Genomic DNA, 17,793 nt, shown 5'->3' on the forward strand with positions numbered 1-17,793 from the left:
CACGTCTTGGAGCTCCCGCGATGCTTGGGGACATTTGTCTTGCTCCTCTCTGTGTGTGTTATCTTGCATAGCCAGGGCGACAAATTTGGCCAACCTTCCCAGGGTGATACTTGCTCGGAGTTCACACAACACAGCTACCTGACGATCTGACATAACGCCACACATTTGTTTAGCTGCCAATTAACTTCGAGATCTTTCCACTCACACTTTGTCACCTCCTTAAACGAGGCGCTGACTGTTGACAGCAGAAGGGCCATTTCTTCCTCGGGGCTAGCTGCTAAGTCATACTAGCAAGATAACAAAAATTAAACGAGACTCTCTGTGACAGCCCTTTAGCCACATGGCGGATGCTATGTGCATGCTGTAGGTGTCACCATAGTGTTGTCTGTGTCTGTGTGTCATATATGCACACATGTGAAAATTCTCTGAGTATACAGTATTAGTTACTAATCTTCCTTCACCACAGTTTATGTCTACATAAAAAAACCTGACATTAAAACACAGGAAAAAATAAAACACTGAATAAAGTCCCCATTTATGTTAGTTTGGTGATACTGAATCAAAGTGATGAATGATTTGTTTCCAACTAACCTTGATAGCTGACCAAATGATGGATTCGAATAACAGACTCCAACAGCATTAAAACAAACATCTATAGAGAGATAACTTTTCTCAATAAATGAATTCTAAGTAATGGAAAAAGCACTATATGTAATCAATTGCCTTATTGTTCATGCTCTTCAGATCTGAGCAATAGAAAAAAAAGACCCCCCCCAAAACCCCCACAATCCCTAGGTAAAGTCAAAACAAAACAATATAACAGGTGAAGTATTTTTGGTTCTTAGCACTGCTTCTTTGAATATGCCTGTTGAAAAGATCAGGCACAGCTGCGGTGACATTCCAAGAGCCAGTGAACGAGGCAGATTAAATCAAAGCCAGGGCAGCGCCTGGCTGCGCATATATTTGATCCCATTCATCCATCAATCAACATATATTGTGATGTACAATGTGCCTACTAAATAGAGCGCAGTTTACTAGTTTTCATGTAATGATAAAATGAAATATGCTGGCCCGTCTGGTGTGGCCCAGTGGTTGAGCGTCGACCTATGAACCAGGAGGTCACGGTTCGATTCCCGGTCAGGGCACAAGCCTGGGTTGTGGGCTTCATCCCCAGTGTGGGGCGTGCAGGAGGCAGCCGATCAGTGATTCTCTCTCATCATTGATGTTTCTATCTCTCTCTCTCTCCATCTTCCTTCCTCTCTGAAATTAGGAAAAATAAATAAAAATTAAAAATAAATATGCTGTTCTCTGCCCTCAAGAAAACATCGAACCCTTTACAGGCAGTTGGGACGTCGGCCGAGATCTGGGAATGGAAATACATCAGGCAAAGAGGAGTAGGTAGATGGCATTTAGCAGAAAGCCCTCGGGAGCTAAATCAGGAATCCTTGCATAAGACACCTGCCTGACACTCTACAGCCATCTTCTTTCAGATGATGTTAGGAAATTAATTCAAGTACAGGATAAAATTTGGTGATGGCAAAGGTGATATTCATAACACATTAAATAGGATACAGCCAGGCATTGATGAATTAGAGCGGACACACTGACCAATGAGAGCAAATAGCAGTGAAAACCAAATTGGTTTTGATATATTCGTATGAAAGCTGAACATTGTCTTGTGCTGGGAATACCTGTAAATTAGAGTAGAGCCAATGATCAGATTATCCCAGTAAATTAAAACTTACATAGATATTTCGAGAATCGTCATTGGAGATTTGATATTATTTAAAGCTTATATTCTTTTTAAAAATATATATTTTATTGATTTTTTACAGAGAGGAGGGGAGAGGGATAGAGAGTTAGAAACATTGATGAGAGAGAAACATCGATCAGCTGCCTCCTGCACACCCCCTACTGGGAATGTGCCCTCAACCAAGGTACATGCCCTTGACTGGAATCGAACCCGGGACTCTTCAGTCCGAAGGCCAATGCTCTATCCACTGAGCCAAACCGGTTAGGGCTAAAGCTTACTCCTACATTCTAATTACCAATCCCCATAAAACAGTTATGCTATAAATATAAGCACATGATGGCCAAAGATCTTCACTCATGAGGATGCAATATTACTAGTATGTGTGGTAGTTAATTTCGAATGAGAATTTTATAGGTAGTTCCTCTAAGTTAAATAAGGTAACTGAATAACAAATGAGATAGCAGAAGTTTTAAGAGATTAAATGACTTACGAATGATCACATGGCTTGCTACTGATAAAGTTTGTTTATCTGATACTCAATTACTTAGTTTTGACAAAATGATGGCTACAGTGGGTTGAATGTGTCTATACATTGCCTTTCCCGGACTATGAAACTCCAGATACCAAGAGTAAACCACATATTCCCACCTAAGATTACGTGGTGAGATGACATAGAATATGATGTTTTTAGTTGCCGGTTTCTGAAAACCCAACGCTGGCTGACACGCGGGCTGTCCACCAACTTTCTGGGTCGTCTTCTTTTCCAGGCACATGGCAAAATGGCACCTCTCTGTCTCCTTTGAAATTAGACTTGACCATAAAAAGTGATCGTAATCCATTCCTGGCAAGTCATGTAAGAGCCAGCAGTGACTTACTGCTCTCTTTCTACTGCCTCCATCCCCAAATCATTCCAGATAGAACATTTCTTCAGCCTGAATCTAGGTGAGAGCAGGGCAATGCAAAGACTCCCGTTCACCTGTGTGGACCTGTGGTCTGGGCAAGAAATGAACGGAGTTTATATCTGAGATGCTAGGCGAGTTTGCTATTACAGCACTGCCAAGCTGATCTCGACTTCGACAGCAATGGGGGCTGGTAATGAAGAGGGGAGACTGTGCTGAGGAAAGCTACGACTTTGATGTGGTGGATGGTGGGTGTGTCCAGGACACTCTAGAAGAGGCTGGCATGAGGCAATCCTCCTTGTGTGGAAACAGCTGGTCAAACTGTTGTCTGTGGTCACTGGGGACTGAAGATCATGTGCCCAGCGAATTCACAGAACCAGGGAAGGTGTCAGAAAACTCAGGGGCCACTGGAAAAACCCAGCGAGGTATCAGAGATGTCACACAATCAATTCTTGTATTGACGAAAGCAACAAGATGACGGACCTGTGAGCTCAAAAGCCGGCTAGGTCCCAATGCCGAAAGCACACAGAAAGTCACAAAGCACCATATGTGTTTTCGGTGAAACACTGAATAACCATCAATGAAAGCAATCCCATGTCCATTTGAAAGAAGAAGAAGAAAATCTAAGTAAAATCCCTCCCAAGAATGTAATAGTTCTTCCAAACGAGCAACATGGTCTTTTCAACACAGCAGTTCCTTGGGCGAAGTCGCAGTGAGGCATCAAAACCCAGGTCTTACCTGACTCCTCGAAGTCGCTGTTGTAGGCTTTCCAGGTCTCGGTTATCCGAAGCAGATTCTCTTCCATGGCTTGGATGTCCATGGAGGGGCAGTTGCATTCTGGGAATCTGGGGCCACATTGACACCAGCAGTCATTGTCCTTGCAGATGAACTCTCCCTCGGAGTTGCAGGCGATGTAGCTCAGAGCTGCCTGTACAAAACGCTCCTGAAGATAGTCAGGGAGGAGAGCCTGCAGGCCTTAAAGAACAAACATGGCAAACAAGTTTGCTTTGATAAAGAAAAAAAAAATGCTTAACACATTTACAACTAGAGGCCCCTTGCACGTAGGGTCCCTAGGCCTGGCCAGTGGTAAGGGCCTAGCTGGGCCTTCCTTTGTTCCGTGCCGCCCCCTGGTGGTCAGCACACATCATAGCAAGTGATCGAACTCCTGGTCTCCCGAGTTCCTGAGGGGACACTATGCATATTAGCCTTTTATATATATAGATAGCCAAAAAGGTAAAAAACTCAGTATATCGAGATATGGATTCATGCATGTTGAACACCATCCCTAGAAAATGATCTAACTCCACAAAATCACAAATATTTATAACTCTTTGCACCATATGCTGACTCCATGCACTGTGCAAGAATCCCAGTAATTACAGATGTGCTCAATCCCTCAGACTATCTGATTTTGTTTTTTGAACTTAGTTGATTGGCTCTCTGACTTACCGTATTTTCCGGCATATAAGACCACTTTTTAACCCAGGAAAGTCTTCTATACGCCCAGTCGTCTTATATGCCGGAAAATACGGTATTTGATGAGAATGTTTGGTTATTTTTCCCTCCTGTAGAATCTACATTGTAGGTAGAGCCTGTCTACCCTTGAAAAGGGAGGCAGGTGTTTATTCTGCACCACTTGATTTCTAACAGTTTTCAGTACTTTCTTTTGTTGTTGTTGTTGTTGTTTTTTGTTAATCCTCCCCCAAGGATATTTTCCATTGATTTTTAGAGATGGTGGAAAGGAGGGGGAGAGACACACAGAGAGAGAAACATCAATGTGAGAGAGACATATTGATTGGTTACCTCTTGCTAGCACCCAACCAGGGCCAGGGATCCAGCCTGCAACCTACGTGCCCTTGACCAGAATCGAACTCGGGAACCTTCTGTCCCAGGACTGATGCTCTATCCACTGAGCAACACTGGCTAGAGCAAGCCCCAGTAGGGAAGCATGCAGGAGACAGCCTATCGATGATTCTCTCTCATCACTGATGTTTCAACCTCTCTCTCCCTTTCCCTTCCTCTCTAAAATGAATAAAAACATATTTTTAAATACTGTAGTTTCAATTTCAGCATTTATTGCTACACAGGAAAATTTAATAAGAAGGCTAAACATTCAAACTAATCAGTAGGTGAAAATAAACATAACAATAAGGGAAAATTTGACCAATACATAGTTGTTATTTACTATAAAACTGGATTTTTACATTTACATTTCCTTTATTTAAAAAAAGTCAATGTTCGACCCTTAATCATCATCTATGAGGTACATTTAATAAAAACAAAGAATTAGCATTGAGAGAAAAATGCATTTTGATGTAAAACTGAATATGTAAATACAGTTCTGAGTTATGCAATTAAAGAAGGCAGACCAGAAAAGAACAACTCAGAATTACTCCTTTGATCAGTCGGCAGGAGTTAGACAACGTGCCAACACCAAGACTTTCCTGAACTTATTCAAACTAGTGCATGTTTATTCATAACCTTTCCCTGCCTGGATGAATAATATGCATACACACGAGCATTTCAGAAACAATCTAGGCTTGTTAAAAGTTGTTATTTTTTAAAACCCTCTTTTAAATTATTTCAAATAGAAAAAGATGGTAAATTACTAGCATTATCACATAATCTATATTTATAGTGGAAAGATATAAATATCAAGATGTATTCTCAAGTCCATTTCTATTTGTCGGAAGACAAATGTAGCCATAACAGCCATATATATTTATATTTAAAATGTCAACAGTTCATGTTATACCATAAATATGTTTACAACTTTTACCAGAATCTATAAGAAAAAATACAAAGCTGCCTGGTCAGCAAGGTCAGTGGTTGAGCATTGAGCTATGAACCAGGAGGTCACTGTTTGATTCCCAGTCAGGGACCATGCCTGGGTTTCAGGCTCGATCCCCAGTAGGGAGTGTGCAGGAGGCAGCCGATCAATGATTCTCATCATTGATGTTTCTCTCTCTCTCCCTCTCCCTTCCTCTCTGAAATCAATAAAAATATTTTTTTTTAAAAAAGAAAAAATGCAAAGCTCAGGCAGACCTATGAAAAAAAGTGCTACTTGTTGAGCCAGTGAGAACTATAAGGAAGTAAAATACCATCATGAAAAATTTTCAATCGCTACAGATCATTTAAGAAGTACAGCGAATTTTGACATTTCCTTCATCTTGTCTAGAATGCTTGTATCAGCTCAAAATTTAGGAAGTTGGCCTTTTGTGAGAATTTTAAAAGCCCAGCACTGCACATAGGGCTGATAACACAAAGAAGAAAGTCATCGCAATGGGAGAGTTGTCATGGAGGCCCATGGAGAATGAATGTCACTTACATACCTTGCAACTGAATCTTATTCTCAGGACTCTGGACCAGAACAGAGCTGACAGAATCTAGGTTGTCATAGTTACTGCAGCCCAGGGGACCCGTCCGTGTTTCTGTTACCTGTCCAAAAAAAAACACCAACTTTATTACGTAAGTCAGACTTGACCATGCTCTCTGGGTTCAATGGAGTTGTCACAGAGGGACAGTGTACATTGGACAGGAAACATCACTGAACGGTCCAGGATCTGATCCCCAGCAACCATCCACACCTCCGGACACAAAGCAGGCAGGTGACTCCCTTTGTCTTTCATTCCACTTTCTTCCCTTGGGCCAGGCATAAATCTCCTGGGAATCATGGATGCCTGCTTTGGTCAAAAGCATCACTCACAGAAGGTCATCAGTTTTACCCGAGCTATGACAAGGGCATGCTCTTTTATGTAGAGAGCAAGTTTTGACTCACATTAAGAATTGTTTTTTGTTGGTTCGTTTTTCCTCAATAAATCAGAACTACCTACCAGGCTACTATCTAAAAACTGACTTAAGTATTTTATTCTTCTGCTTAAAAATCTACAAATATCCTCTCTTTTATAGTGACAACAAAGTCTAAACTCTTCTGCGTGGCTTCCACTTACCCTGTTACCCGCATGGCAATCATGAACTATTTTAAACTTCCATTAAATGGTTGGAGCAGGTTCAAGGAACACTGACAATGTCAACTATATTTTAAATCATGATATTAATTCTGTATAATGCATCAAGTGCAATGCTTATTATTGTGTGGAGATGCAAGGAAATTCAGCTCTTGCATTTTTCACTTGAGGACTCACAGCATTTGTGGTATTTCAATACCTTACGCATTTATCTTACCATGAAGTCTTTATGTTTCATTATGGCAATGATAAAATGACTTTGCAATCCTCTCTTTACATTAACTTTACTTATTTAACTGTAAGCTCCCTATTCAGAATTACACAGGGCACCTGGTACAGCCACGGTAGGAATTCAAGAATGGTGAACTAAATCGATGAGTAACTATTTTCTTTTTAGTTAAAATCTTTATTACAAAACAATACTGATGTCTATTTATTAAACTTTTTTTGCGGGAACTTCTAAGAAAATACAGCAGGGCCAGCCTATGTACATTTCTAAACCTCATCTGGCCTCACCATTCATACGCAAATGAGGTCGCAGGAGCCCAGGGAGATTGGCCAGGGGACTGGGTATCATGTAAGGAAATGAGAGCTGGAGCTGGGACCTGAACCTCCTTCTCATAAATCAAATGCCCATTCAGAAATCACACTGGCTTTCTAACCTGCATATGTCAGTGTTTGAAACTTGACTTGCCTTGATCAATCTAATGCATCCCCATTCTCTCTCTCTCTCTCTCTCTCTCTCTCTCTCTCTCTCTCTCTCCTCAATCTCTCTCTCTCTTCCTGTCATGCAATAAAGTTACAATAAAGCACAATTTAATTGGCCTAGATTGCTATACAAGTCTATTAGAATGGGGTTCTATCTTGGGTCATTGTCATGAACAATAAATAGTGCTATAAATGTGCTTGTGCCTATACTTTGAAGACCAAATGGACTGGCTTTTATTCCGAGTATTAATTTATTAGTGCTTTGAAGTAGAAATTCCCACCCATTTTTATATTACTCTACATTAGACTTCTAAAGAAGTCAAATATGTGTTGATTAGTTTCTATTATATCCTAAAACAGTATGCTTGTTTCTGCTCCTAGGGGTGTAGGATCTTTTACAATTGCATATACTTAAAGCTATCAAACTAATAAAAGTTTTAGAAAATATTGATACTAAAATACATATGTAACTTATACACAACTATATAAATCATGTATATTATATAATATGTATGTTAATTAATTATATGTAATTATTATCTCACATGATGATACTAAAACAATTTTATATATATAACTATAAATTTCAGATATGTTATAATTAAATATATATGATAACTATATCACATAATATCAATCCTGCCTAATAATAGACAAATATGCAAATTGACCATACCTCCGACACACCCACAAGCCACGCCCACCATCCAATCAAAGCGAGCCTGCAAATTAACCCAAACCAAGATGGCTACAGCCACAGAGAGCAAGGTTTCCTAGGTAACAGAGGAAGCCAAGCTTTCCACCTGCCCTTGCCAGGCCTAAGCCTCCACTCAAGCTACAAAGTTTCAATTATAGAAGGTAAACAAATTCAAACAAATGGCGGCAGAATGGAGCTTGAGAGAGCAGGCCAGGGTTGCTGCCGGCAACAGGGGAAGCAAAGCTTTCCACACACCTTGGCAGGGCCCACCTGCTTAAGGCAACAAAGTTTCAATTATAACCCCAACACAAATGGCTGCCGGCCGCGGAGGGAGCCCCAGGCTTGGCTCTGCTCCAGGCTACAAAGTTTCAATTGTAGAAGGAAAATAAATTCCAGATACCAGAGCCTCTGCTTGGGTTGCCAGGGGGCATGGCCGGCCTGCAAACCACCACAGGTCCCTTGCTCAGGCCACCCCACACCCCAAGGGAACCCCCACCTGATCCGGGACGCCCTTCAGGGCAAACCAGCTGGCCCCCACCCCTGTACCAGGCCTCTATCCTATCTAATAAAAGAGTAATATGCAGATTGACCATCACTCCAACACACAATATGGCTGCCCCCGTGGTCAAAGATCCTGCCCCCATGTGGACACAAGATGGCCACCACAAGATGACCAGCAGGAGAGGGCAGTTGGGAGGTACCCGGCCTGCAAGGGAGGGCAGTTGAGAAGGACCAGGCCTGCAAGGGAGGGCAGTTGGAGGTGATCAACCCTGCAGGAGAGGGCAGTTAGGGGTAACCAGGCTGGCAGAGGAGGGAAGTTGGGGGCAAACAGGCTGGCAGCAGAGTGGTTAGGGGTTGATCAGGCTGGCAGGCAGAAACGGTTAGGGGCAATCAGGAAGGCAGGCAGGCAAGCAGTTGGGAGCCAGCAGTCCTAGATTGTGAGGAATGTCCGACTGCCCGTTTAGGCCCGATCCCGGTGGGCCTAAACGGGCAGTCGGACATCCCTTGAGAGGTCCCATATTGGAGAGGGTACAGGCTGGGCTGAGGGACAACCCCCCTCCGTGCACGAATTTCGTGCACCGGGCCTCTAGTTGGTATATAATTATATATTATACTAGAGGCCCGATGCATAAAATTCGTGCAAGAGTAGGCCTTCCTTCCCCTGGCTGCCAGCGCTGGCTTCCCTCTCGCACCCGGGACCCGGGCTTCCCTCACAGCCCTGGCTTTGTCCAGAAGGTCATTTGGAAGGACGTCAGTCTAATTAACATATTATGCTTTTATTATTATAGATGATGATTATAAATTACATTTACTAATTAGAAATTATATAACTATATAATCTGTTTCTTTCAAATGGGAATATTGAGTTTGAAGATATTCTTATCATTTATTTGTTTCTGTCAGTCATTAATTCTTATTTCAGCATTTTACTAAGCACTTAATGTCAAACTGCAATTTTAATGTATTCCTAGTTCTATATCCTGCAACATTCCTGGGATTTAATATTGAATTTAGAAATCAATTTGCAAACACATTGTTAATACAAGAGGCATTTAAAAATAAAATGGTCATATTGATATATACCTATTTCAGTAACAAAGACTTTAATTTTTAAAATTGTTTTATTATTTATAGTAAATCTTGTGAGAGAAGTGCACATTCACCCATAAAACTCTATGTCCTAAAGTGAAAAGTACAGGAACATATCAATGCTAAATTTCCATGCATCTCTACAAAATAATAAACACTACACTTGGTGCATTACACACAATTAATATTATGAATTAAAATATAGTTGACATTGTCAATGTTTCTTGAACCTGCTCCAACCATTTAATGGAAGTTTAAAATAGTTCATGATAAATACCAATGCCAAGATGACTCATATTTTCACTTCAAAAGTACAAAAACAAATCAAATACTAACTCAATGGAAAGAAGAATTGTTGAATTATTTATCTATGCAAATGACTTTATGCTGAAAACTACTTTCTCTAGCTCTACTCCCCATCATTTAACTATTAGAATCACTTATCCTAGGATTGCATTTTTTAAATTCTCTAGAGGTTCTACTTCAGGAGGAGCGGTGATCCTTGAAACATGAGGATAAAGAGGATGATTATAAACAATATTAAGTTACTAGTAGGTATATCCATGAAACCATGCACAAGATAAACAATATAACTGTGAAATGTAAATTAGAAGAAAGGAGAAACATGGCTGATGAAATAAAATATGTGAAGCCCGGCTGGTGTGGCTCAGCAGTTGAGCTTTGACCTCTGAACCAAGAGGTCATGCCACATGCCCTGGTTTGCAGGCTCGATCCCCAGTAGGGGCCATGCAGGAGGCAGCGGATCAATGATTCTCTCTCCTCACTGATGTTTCTGTCTCTCTGTCCCTCTCCCTCCCTCTCTGCAATCAATAAAACTGTATTTTTAAAAACAGAGTATGTGAAATAAGCTATTAAGGTTGGAGGAGAGAAGCACAAAAGGCAGTCACATTTGATTCAGGACAAAACAGACTGTGCGTTCTTGGAGAGCAATTGCTTTGGTGCAATTTGCACTTGTCCTTGCCACCATGAGTCCAGGCCTGGTGACAATGACCGACCTATTTTTTCCATGCCCCACAAATTATCCTCCATCAAAACAATACACATGCACACCACCCACCAACCCCAGGCAACTCGATTGAGACAGAAGCTGCATGCGTGTTTCATCAAAACACGAAAGTACATTTGGGCCTAGAAAAGAGAGGTTTTCTTAGATGATTCAAGCGTCTCTTCAGTGTGCTATGGAATAAGGTAAACTGGACACGATTTTGTCACCACAAGGTCGCTAACTAACATCAGGACTCCTTTGTGCCTAAACCGTGGTTGCCATGGAATTTAAATGCATGGCTGTTGACTGGACTTGGAGAGGCCAAATCTATAAGCTCACTCCTACAGATTGCTATTTTGATTTCTGCTGTAAGTAACATAGCTTCAAATCACAGCAATTGCAAGAAACTCTGTGGCAAAGAACCCAAAATATATATATATATATACACATTAAAAAAACACACACGACATTTTTATAAAAGCTTTGATTGTGAAGTCTGTAACTAATGATAGTACATAAATGGTAACCGTAGACTTCATTATGCAAAACCTATAGGATCTTTTTTTTTTTTTAAATATGTTTTATTGTTTTTTGTGTGTTTTTTTTACAGAGAGGAAGGGAGAGGGATAGAGAGTTAGAAACATCGATGAGAGAGAAACATCAATCAGCTGCCTCTTGCACACCTCCTACCAGGGATGTGCCTGTAACCAAGGTACATGCCCTTGACAGGAACTGAACCTGGGACCTTTCAGTCCACAGGCTGACGCTCTATCCACTGAGCCAAACCAGTCAGGGCAACCTATAGGATCTTATTATTCCACTGGAGTTGGCTAAGAGTTTTCTTATGCATTTAATGTTAATAATCACAATAGGAAGATTTCACTGCCACAGGGCATCACAAACAACAACACAGCTTTCAACCGGTTAGGGCTGTGGCTGGCTGGCTGCATCCTGGTGACAATGTCAGAGGGCACTTCCCTGGCTGCTGCCACTGCCTGGACCAGAGGCATGGCATTTTCGGGAACTCTGAGCCACAGGTTCTTTCCTGTTGCTTCGCATAAAAATTAATGGTATGTGGGGCAGCATTTCCTACGTTTATCGTAGAAATGAATGCAAACAGAAGTCAAACGTGGAGAGTGCTTTTATTTTCTTGATTGTTTATTCTATGAATTGCAATCGCATTGCCTTTTACTTACTGAATCTGCTTAAGAGGAACACAGACTTTAAAATGCAATGGCCAAAAATGCTTCTAGGTCCAAGTCCAAGATACAAAGACCACTTTTTTGGAGCTCATGTAAATCATGTTAAAACTAATTGTGTTTTGCCCTGCCAGCGTTGCTCAGTGGTTGAGCATCGACCTATGAACCAGGAGGTCACACAGTTCGAATTCCAGTCAGGGTACATGCCAAGGTTGTGGGCTCAATCCCCAGTGTGGGGTGTTGCAGGAGGCAGCCGATCAGTGATTCTCTCTCATCATTGATGTTTCTCTCTCTTTCTCCCTCTCTCTTCCTCTCTGAAATAAATAAAAATATATTGAAAACAACAACTAGTAGGTTTTATGATGATTTTCAACAACACTTTTGCCAGCTATCCCATAGAAATGAATATGGGGAAGGAGGAGTTATTTGAGTGGCTAAATTTAATATAACAAAGTCATGGGAGAAATGGGACTAGGAGAGAGTCCTTGGCCCATATTGGCTCTCCCTGGGAGACAGTGACTGCTAATTGCAAAGGAACACGCATCTGGCCTATTACCCCATGGCTTTCTTATTATTGTCCCCAAGCCGTTTCTGTACCTGACGATCCTGCCACTTCAAGCTACCCCTCCGGCTAGATGTGTTCTCTCTCCTTTGATGGAATAAGCAGGGAAACAGTAGACCGAATCCACCAAAGACCTGGAGGCTCTAACCCACAATTGAGCTAATGGGACTGAGTTCACAAACCCATCTGTTGCCAGGATGGGTGAGCAAAGGGTTACCCCTACACAGAGCCACTCATACTGCCCAACTGATACTCAACCTGGAGCCTCAGTCAAGCAGTTAACTGTGAGCTGATGATGCTATCAACTGAGCGACCTATTTTGCTTCCCTTTAGAAAAAAAAATCTTTATTGTTGAAAGTACTGCATATGCCAATTCTAAGAGCCAAGAAAAAAAAAAAACTTTTTATTCTCCCATTGACTCCTTAGAGCCTGCCCCTGCCCCCTGCCCCAGGCCTCCCCGACTCCATTGTCTGTGTCCATGGGTTATGCTTATACACATACAAGGTCTCTGATTGATCTGTTCCCACCCACCCTCCTCTGCCTTCCCTCTGAGACTCCACAGTCTGTTCCATGCTTCTATGCTTCCTTTTCTTATTTATTTTTTAAAATATATTTTTATTGATTTCAGAGAGGAAGGGAGAGGAAGAGAGAGAGATAGAAACATCAATGATGAGAGAGACTCATAGACTGGCTGCCTCCTGCACGCCCCACACTAGGGACCGAGCCTACAAGCCAGGTATGTGCTCTGACCAGGAATCGAACCGTGACCTCCTGGTTCATAGGTTGATTGATGCTCAACCGCTGAGCCACCACGGTGGGGCTATGCTTCCTTTTGACAAAGTGACTAAATATGTGCAGATGGGAATGTCAAGAGCTGGAGGAAAAGCACTCATCACCGTGTTCGAGGACCAGCACCGAGAGAGCATAGGGTCCTACCAGTCAACATGGCTTCCAGTGCCCACCAGGAAGGCACCCCCGGGACCACTGTCCCTGTCCGAATGCCGGCCACACAATGCCCTGCGCACTAGGACACCCAAGACGGGCACCTGGTTAGACAGAACTTCCTTCCTGTTAAAGATTTAATAAAACTATTTCATGGTTAATATTTTTAAATGTCTCCTATAATTTAGGAATCGGCCTAGTGTATTGTGACATTCCCCACAATGCCTACTATTCCATTTCCCTCCAAAAAAAAACTTTCACCAAAATTTTGTATTACTACTCTGAAATGTTCTATTTCCCATGCCTATTCTGAACGAATTATTAAAACATTTCTTATTGCTTCTGATTAAAAATGTAAAACTTTTTACTCGCGCCTTTTGAAGTGCCCTAAGTGTTGAATATTTCTGAATTCTATAAGCACATCAAACGCTTCCGATGTCAGTTATCTTTTTATAATAAGACAGCTCATGCCTGTGCACAGACTAGCTAAAGTGTCGTATCGAGACTGTCATATTCTTCCATTTGTCACCCGATAAGACAGGCGCCCGAGAGAACTGATAATCACGCCATACAAAAACTCAATAGACTCAGGCATAATGAGAAAGACAGAGTGGATTTCTTGTTTCAATTAGCCATTACAGAAACACTTTAACTGTCATTTCTTTTTTTCACTAAAAAAAAAAAAAAATCGGTTTTACTCACACACCAAATGTTAGGATAAATCCACATTCTTTAATAATTATTAAAGTCAGCACCAAGATGACTTCAAATGAGCAAAATAATAATATAAGAGAAAGAGGAACCTTATAGTCTGCATGAATCACATAGGCACTAGTAAAATTCTAAGAGCCAAGAAAAAAGCAATAAATTGGGCAAATCGCTCAGCAATACTGTAATCAAATTATGCATTGCTGCCCTCCCCCCAATTTTTTTAGTTGATATAGAGCCTGAGAATTATAACTAAGAGAATACTTTATAATAAACTAGAGGCCCGGTGCACTAAATTCGTGCATGGGGGGGGGAAGTCCCTTAGCCCTGCCTTCACCCTCTCGCAGTCCGGGAGGCCTTGAGGAATGTCCCACTGACATCCTTAGTGCTGCCACGGAGGCAGAAGAGGCTCCCCGCCACCACCGCTGTGCTCGCTAACTGTGAGCCTGGCTTCTGGCTGAGTGGCACTCCCCCTGTGGGAGCGCACTGACCACCAGGGGGCAGCTCCTGCATTGAGCATCTGCCCCTGGTGGTCAGTGCACATCATAGCGACTGGTCGTTCCACCGTTCAGTCGATTTGCATATTAGCCTTTTATTATATAGGGTAATTGGGCTCATTGTCCCTTCCCCTACATTAGTATAAATTTAATTTAATTTTTTTTGTTGTACAATTGCGCCTCCCAGTAGTACAATAGTCTCTCTGGACGTCTATTACTAACTAGGAAGTTGGGTAAGCAAACTGGGTAGAGTTGTTACTGAATAATTTCATAGCAATATAAAATCTGGGTTGAAATGGTTTTCCTTCTGTAGATAATAAATTTTATTCCACCGTAGTTTTTAGTGAGTACTCTTTTCTTTTTATAAAATTTCTATATGTCCAGATGCAATATCTGTTGGCTATATCATCTATATTCAATCCTAACCTCAGTTTTCAAAACTAGTCTTTCTTCCCTTTCTTGTAGTTTTGAGATATACTTTCTATTCACGTTCTATTTGTAACAATTCTCCATTAATTGTTACACTTTTCCTCAACAGCATGGCACTTGGAGCTATATTTTCTAAATGTTCCAGAATTTTCTCTGTCATCCGGATTTCTTTGGAAGTTTAGAATGAGTGTTCTCTCTGTGCTTCCTTTTCCTGTTCCTGCTTCACTGAGATGTGCTGGTATTTTTTCATGGTTACTCTTTGGGACTCCAGTTCAGCTGCGACCATACGTCATTGGCAGCAATGCTGAGAGTAGCTGAAGACTGTGCCAGGCGAGTGTAAGCTTAAAAAGGACTGCAGTAGCTTATCAGTTCTCCGTGAAGCTATTAAGATTTAGCTTCACCCCGAGGTGCTTTCGTGCCTTGAATAGGAGAACTCTGCCCATTTATTCAGCCACTCTTCAGCTCCTGAGGGTCAGGGAAACAAAGCTAAACTCATGTGGGCCAACCACCTCTGCCCGCTCCTTGCTCTCTGGGATCAATGCTTTCTGATTCAAAATTAAGACTTTCAGCTGTGGGGCCAGACCTGACAGTCATCTCAGATGGAAAAAAATGCTGTAAAAGTTCTTATACTATTTAGGACCTATTTCCTCTGGGCACCTAAACCTCGGGAGAGATGAATGAGTGGATGGAAGAGAGTCGATTCTCTCTTTAAATGGTCATTTTCCCAGATGCCCCTCTTATCTGTGGACCAACACGCTCTCTTTAATTGATCGAATTCACTTCCATCTTTCACCTATTTTTTTAAAAATATATTCTTATTTTATTGATTTTAGAGAGATATATCAATTTGTTGTTCCATTTATTCATGCATTCATTGGTTAAGTTTTTTGTTTTTTTTTTTATATATTTTATTGATTTTTCACAGAGAGGAGGGGAGAGGGATAGAGAGCTAGAAACATCGATGAGAGAGAGACATCGACCAGCTGCCTCCTGCACACCCCCGACCGGGGGATATGCCCGCACATTGGTTAAGTTTTGTATGTCCCTTGACCAGGGATCGATCCCACAACCTTGGCGTATCAGGATGATGCTCTAACCAACTGAGCTACCCGGGCAGGGCCATCTTTCACTTATTACCTATACTAGAGGCCCAGTGCATGAAATTTGTGCACTCAAGGGGGTTCCCTTCAGCCCAGCCTGCGCCCTTTCGCAGTCCAGGAGCCCTCAGGGGATGTCTGACTGATGGCTTAGACCCAATCCATCAGTTGGACATCCTAAGTGCTGCTGCGGAGGTGGGAGAGGCTCCCACCACCACCGCTGTGCTTGCCAGCCATGAGCCCAGCTTCTGGCTGAGTGCACTGACCACCAGGGGGCAGCTCCTGCATTGAGCGGGATCAGACAGAAACCAGCTATCCAACATCCCCCAAAGGGTCCCAGATTGTGAGAGGGTGCAGGCCAGGCCAAGGGACCCCACAGGCACATGATAGGGGCCAGGGAGGGACGCGGGAGGTTGGCCAGCTGGGGAGGAACTGCGGGAGGGCTCCAGGGCGTATCCAGCCCCTCTCACTCAGTCCCAATCAGCCAGATCCCAGCAGCAAGCTAACCTACCGGTGGGAGTGTCTGCCCCCTGGTGGTCAGTACACGTCACAGCGACTGGTCGACTGTCTACCCCTGGTGGTCAGTGCGCATCATAGGGAGCGGTTGAGCAGCCTTAGCATATCATTAGCATATTATGCTTTAATTGGTTGAATGGACGACCAGATGACTGGACACTTAGCATATTAGGCTTTTATTATATAGGATAGTGGTAATACATATTTTCTCATTAGATTCTCTCTTGAACTTCATAACCCATAATTGCAACTATCTTTGACATTACTGTTTGGATTTTCACAAAATCCCTCATACATTTCATGTCACAAGCGGACTCTATTAGCTCTGGATGTATGAAACCAGTGTCCTGTCATGCCCTATAAATTAATGGAAGCACCATGTCTAGCATATCTCTCAGGTCTAAATCCACTTCCATGTTGTCTGGCTACTTCACCTACACCTTACACTGGTTGGCATGCAGTAAATTCTACATCCCCAAACCTGTATGTTTCTCTACTGGTATTGCATTAGTTAAGGCTTTTGTCTACTCTTCCATTATTTATTGCAACACCATCCTCACTTATGTCTATGCCATTAGACTTTTCTAATCCAATAATGTTTCTGAGTTATAATGTTGATACATTTCCCATTCCAACAAGATCCCCCACAAAATTATGGACATGTCAAAACTGTTACAGATCCCAGTTGGCTTCTTGCTTTCTTCACCTATATTTGTAACTACAGTGCCGTAGTCCCATAATCAGCTATCTGGTGCCAGAAAGAGCTTTGTTTTGGTTGATTCTTGGTGGCCTGTGTGTCTGCTGAGGCACAGGATCCGGGCTGTGTAGTGGGTACAGGTCTGCCCCACACGTGTTCATTCTGGGAACGGCCCAGGCCACAGAGACAGTGACTTTCTCACATGACAATGACAGAAGCACCACAAAGTACACTGCAAGCCCATGTGTCATGCCCATTGACATTCCATGGACCAAATCACATGACCAAGGCCAACATGAAAGGGGCCAAAAAATGTTCCCTAAATGCCAGAGAAACCACAGACTCATTTGGCCAAGGATACACTGAAGGCATGGGTAGAAAATTGGGCAAAGCTAAAGAACTGGGAAAAACAACTCAATTTATGTCAGATAACTTCGGTAAACACGTCACAAATCTGTCACAGAGACCTTCAGACTCTGAAATTCTATGCATTTTCTTAGCATAGCCCTTCCTTTCCCATTTCAA

The 17,793-nt window shown here is 42.2% G+C and overlaps 1 protein-coding gene across 2 annotated transcripts in view; it reads right to left on the bottom strand.

Annotated features, from left to right (window-relative positions):
• Positions 1 to 17,793, bottom strand: part of BRINP3 (BMP/retinoic acid inducible neural specific 3) — a 199,555-nt gene that overhangs the window by 50,118 nt on the left and 131,644 nt on the right. For both annotated transcript variants that reach the window (XM_028158072.2, XM_008149829.3), the window contains 2 exons: positions 5,985 to 6,090; positions 3,391 to 3,627 (listed from right to left, as the gene is read on the bottom strand). In XM_028158072.2, the coding sequence (XP_028013873.1) occupies positions 3,391 to 3,627; positions 5,985 to 6,090 (343 nt within the window). The remainder of the gene's footprint in view (positions 1 to 3,390; positions 3,628 to 5,984; positions 6,091 to 17,793) is intronic.

Source organism: Eptesicus fuscus, chromosome 24 (genome assembly GCF_027574615.1).
Source record: "Eptesicus fuscus isolate TK198812 chromosome 24, DD_ASM_mEF_20220401, whole genome shotgun sequence".
Classification (NCBI taxonomy): Eukaryota; Metazoa; Chordata; class Mammalia; order Chiroptera; family Vespertilionidae; genus Eptesicus; species Eptesicus fuscus.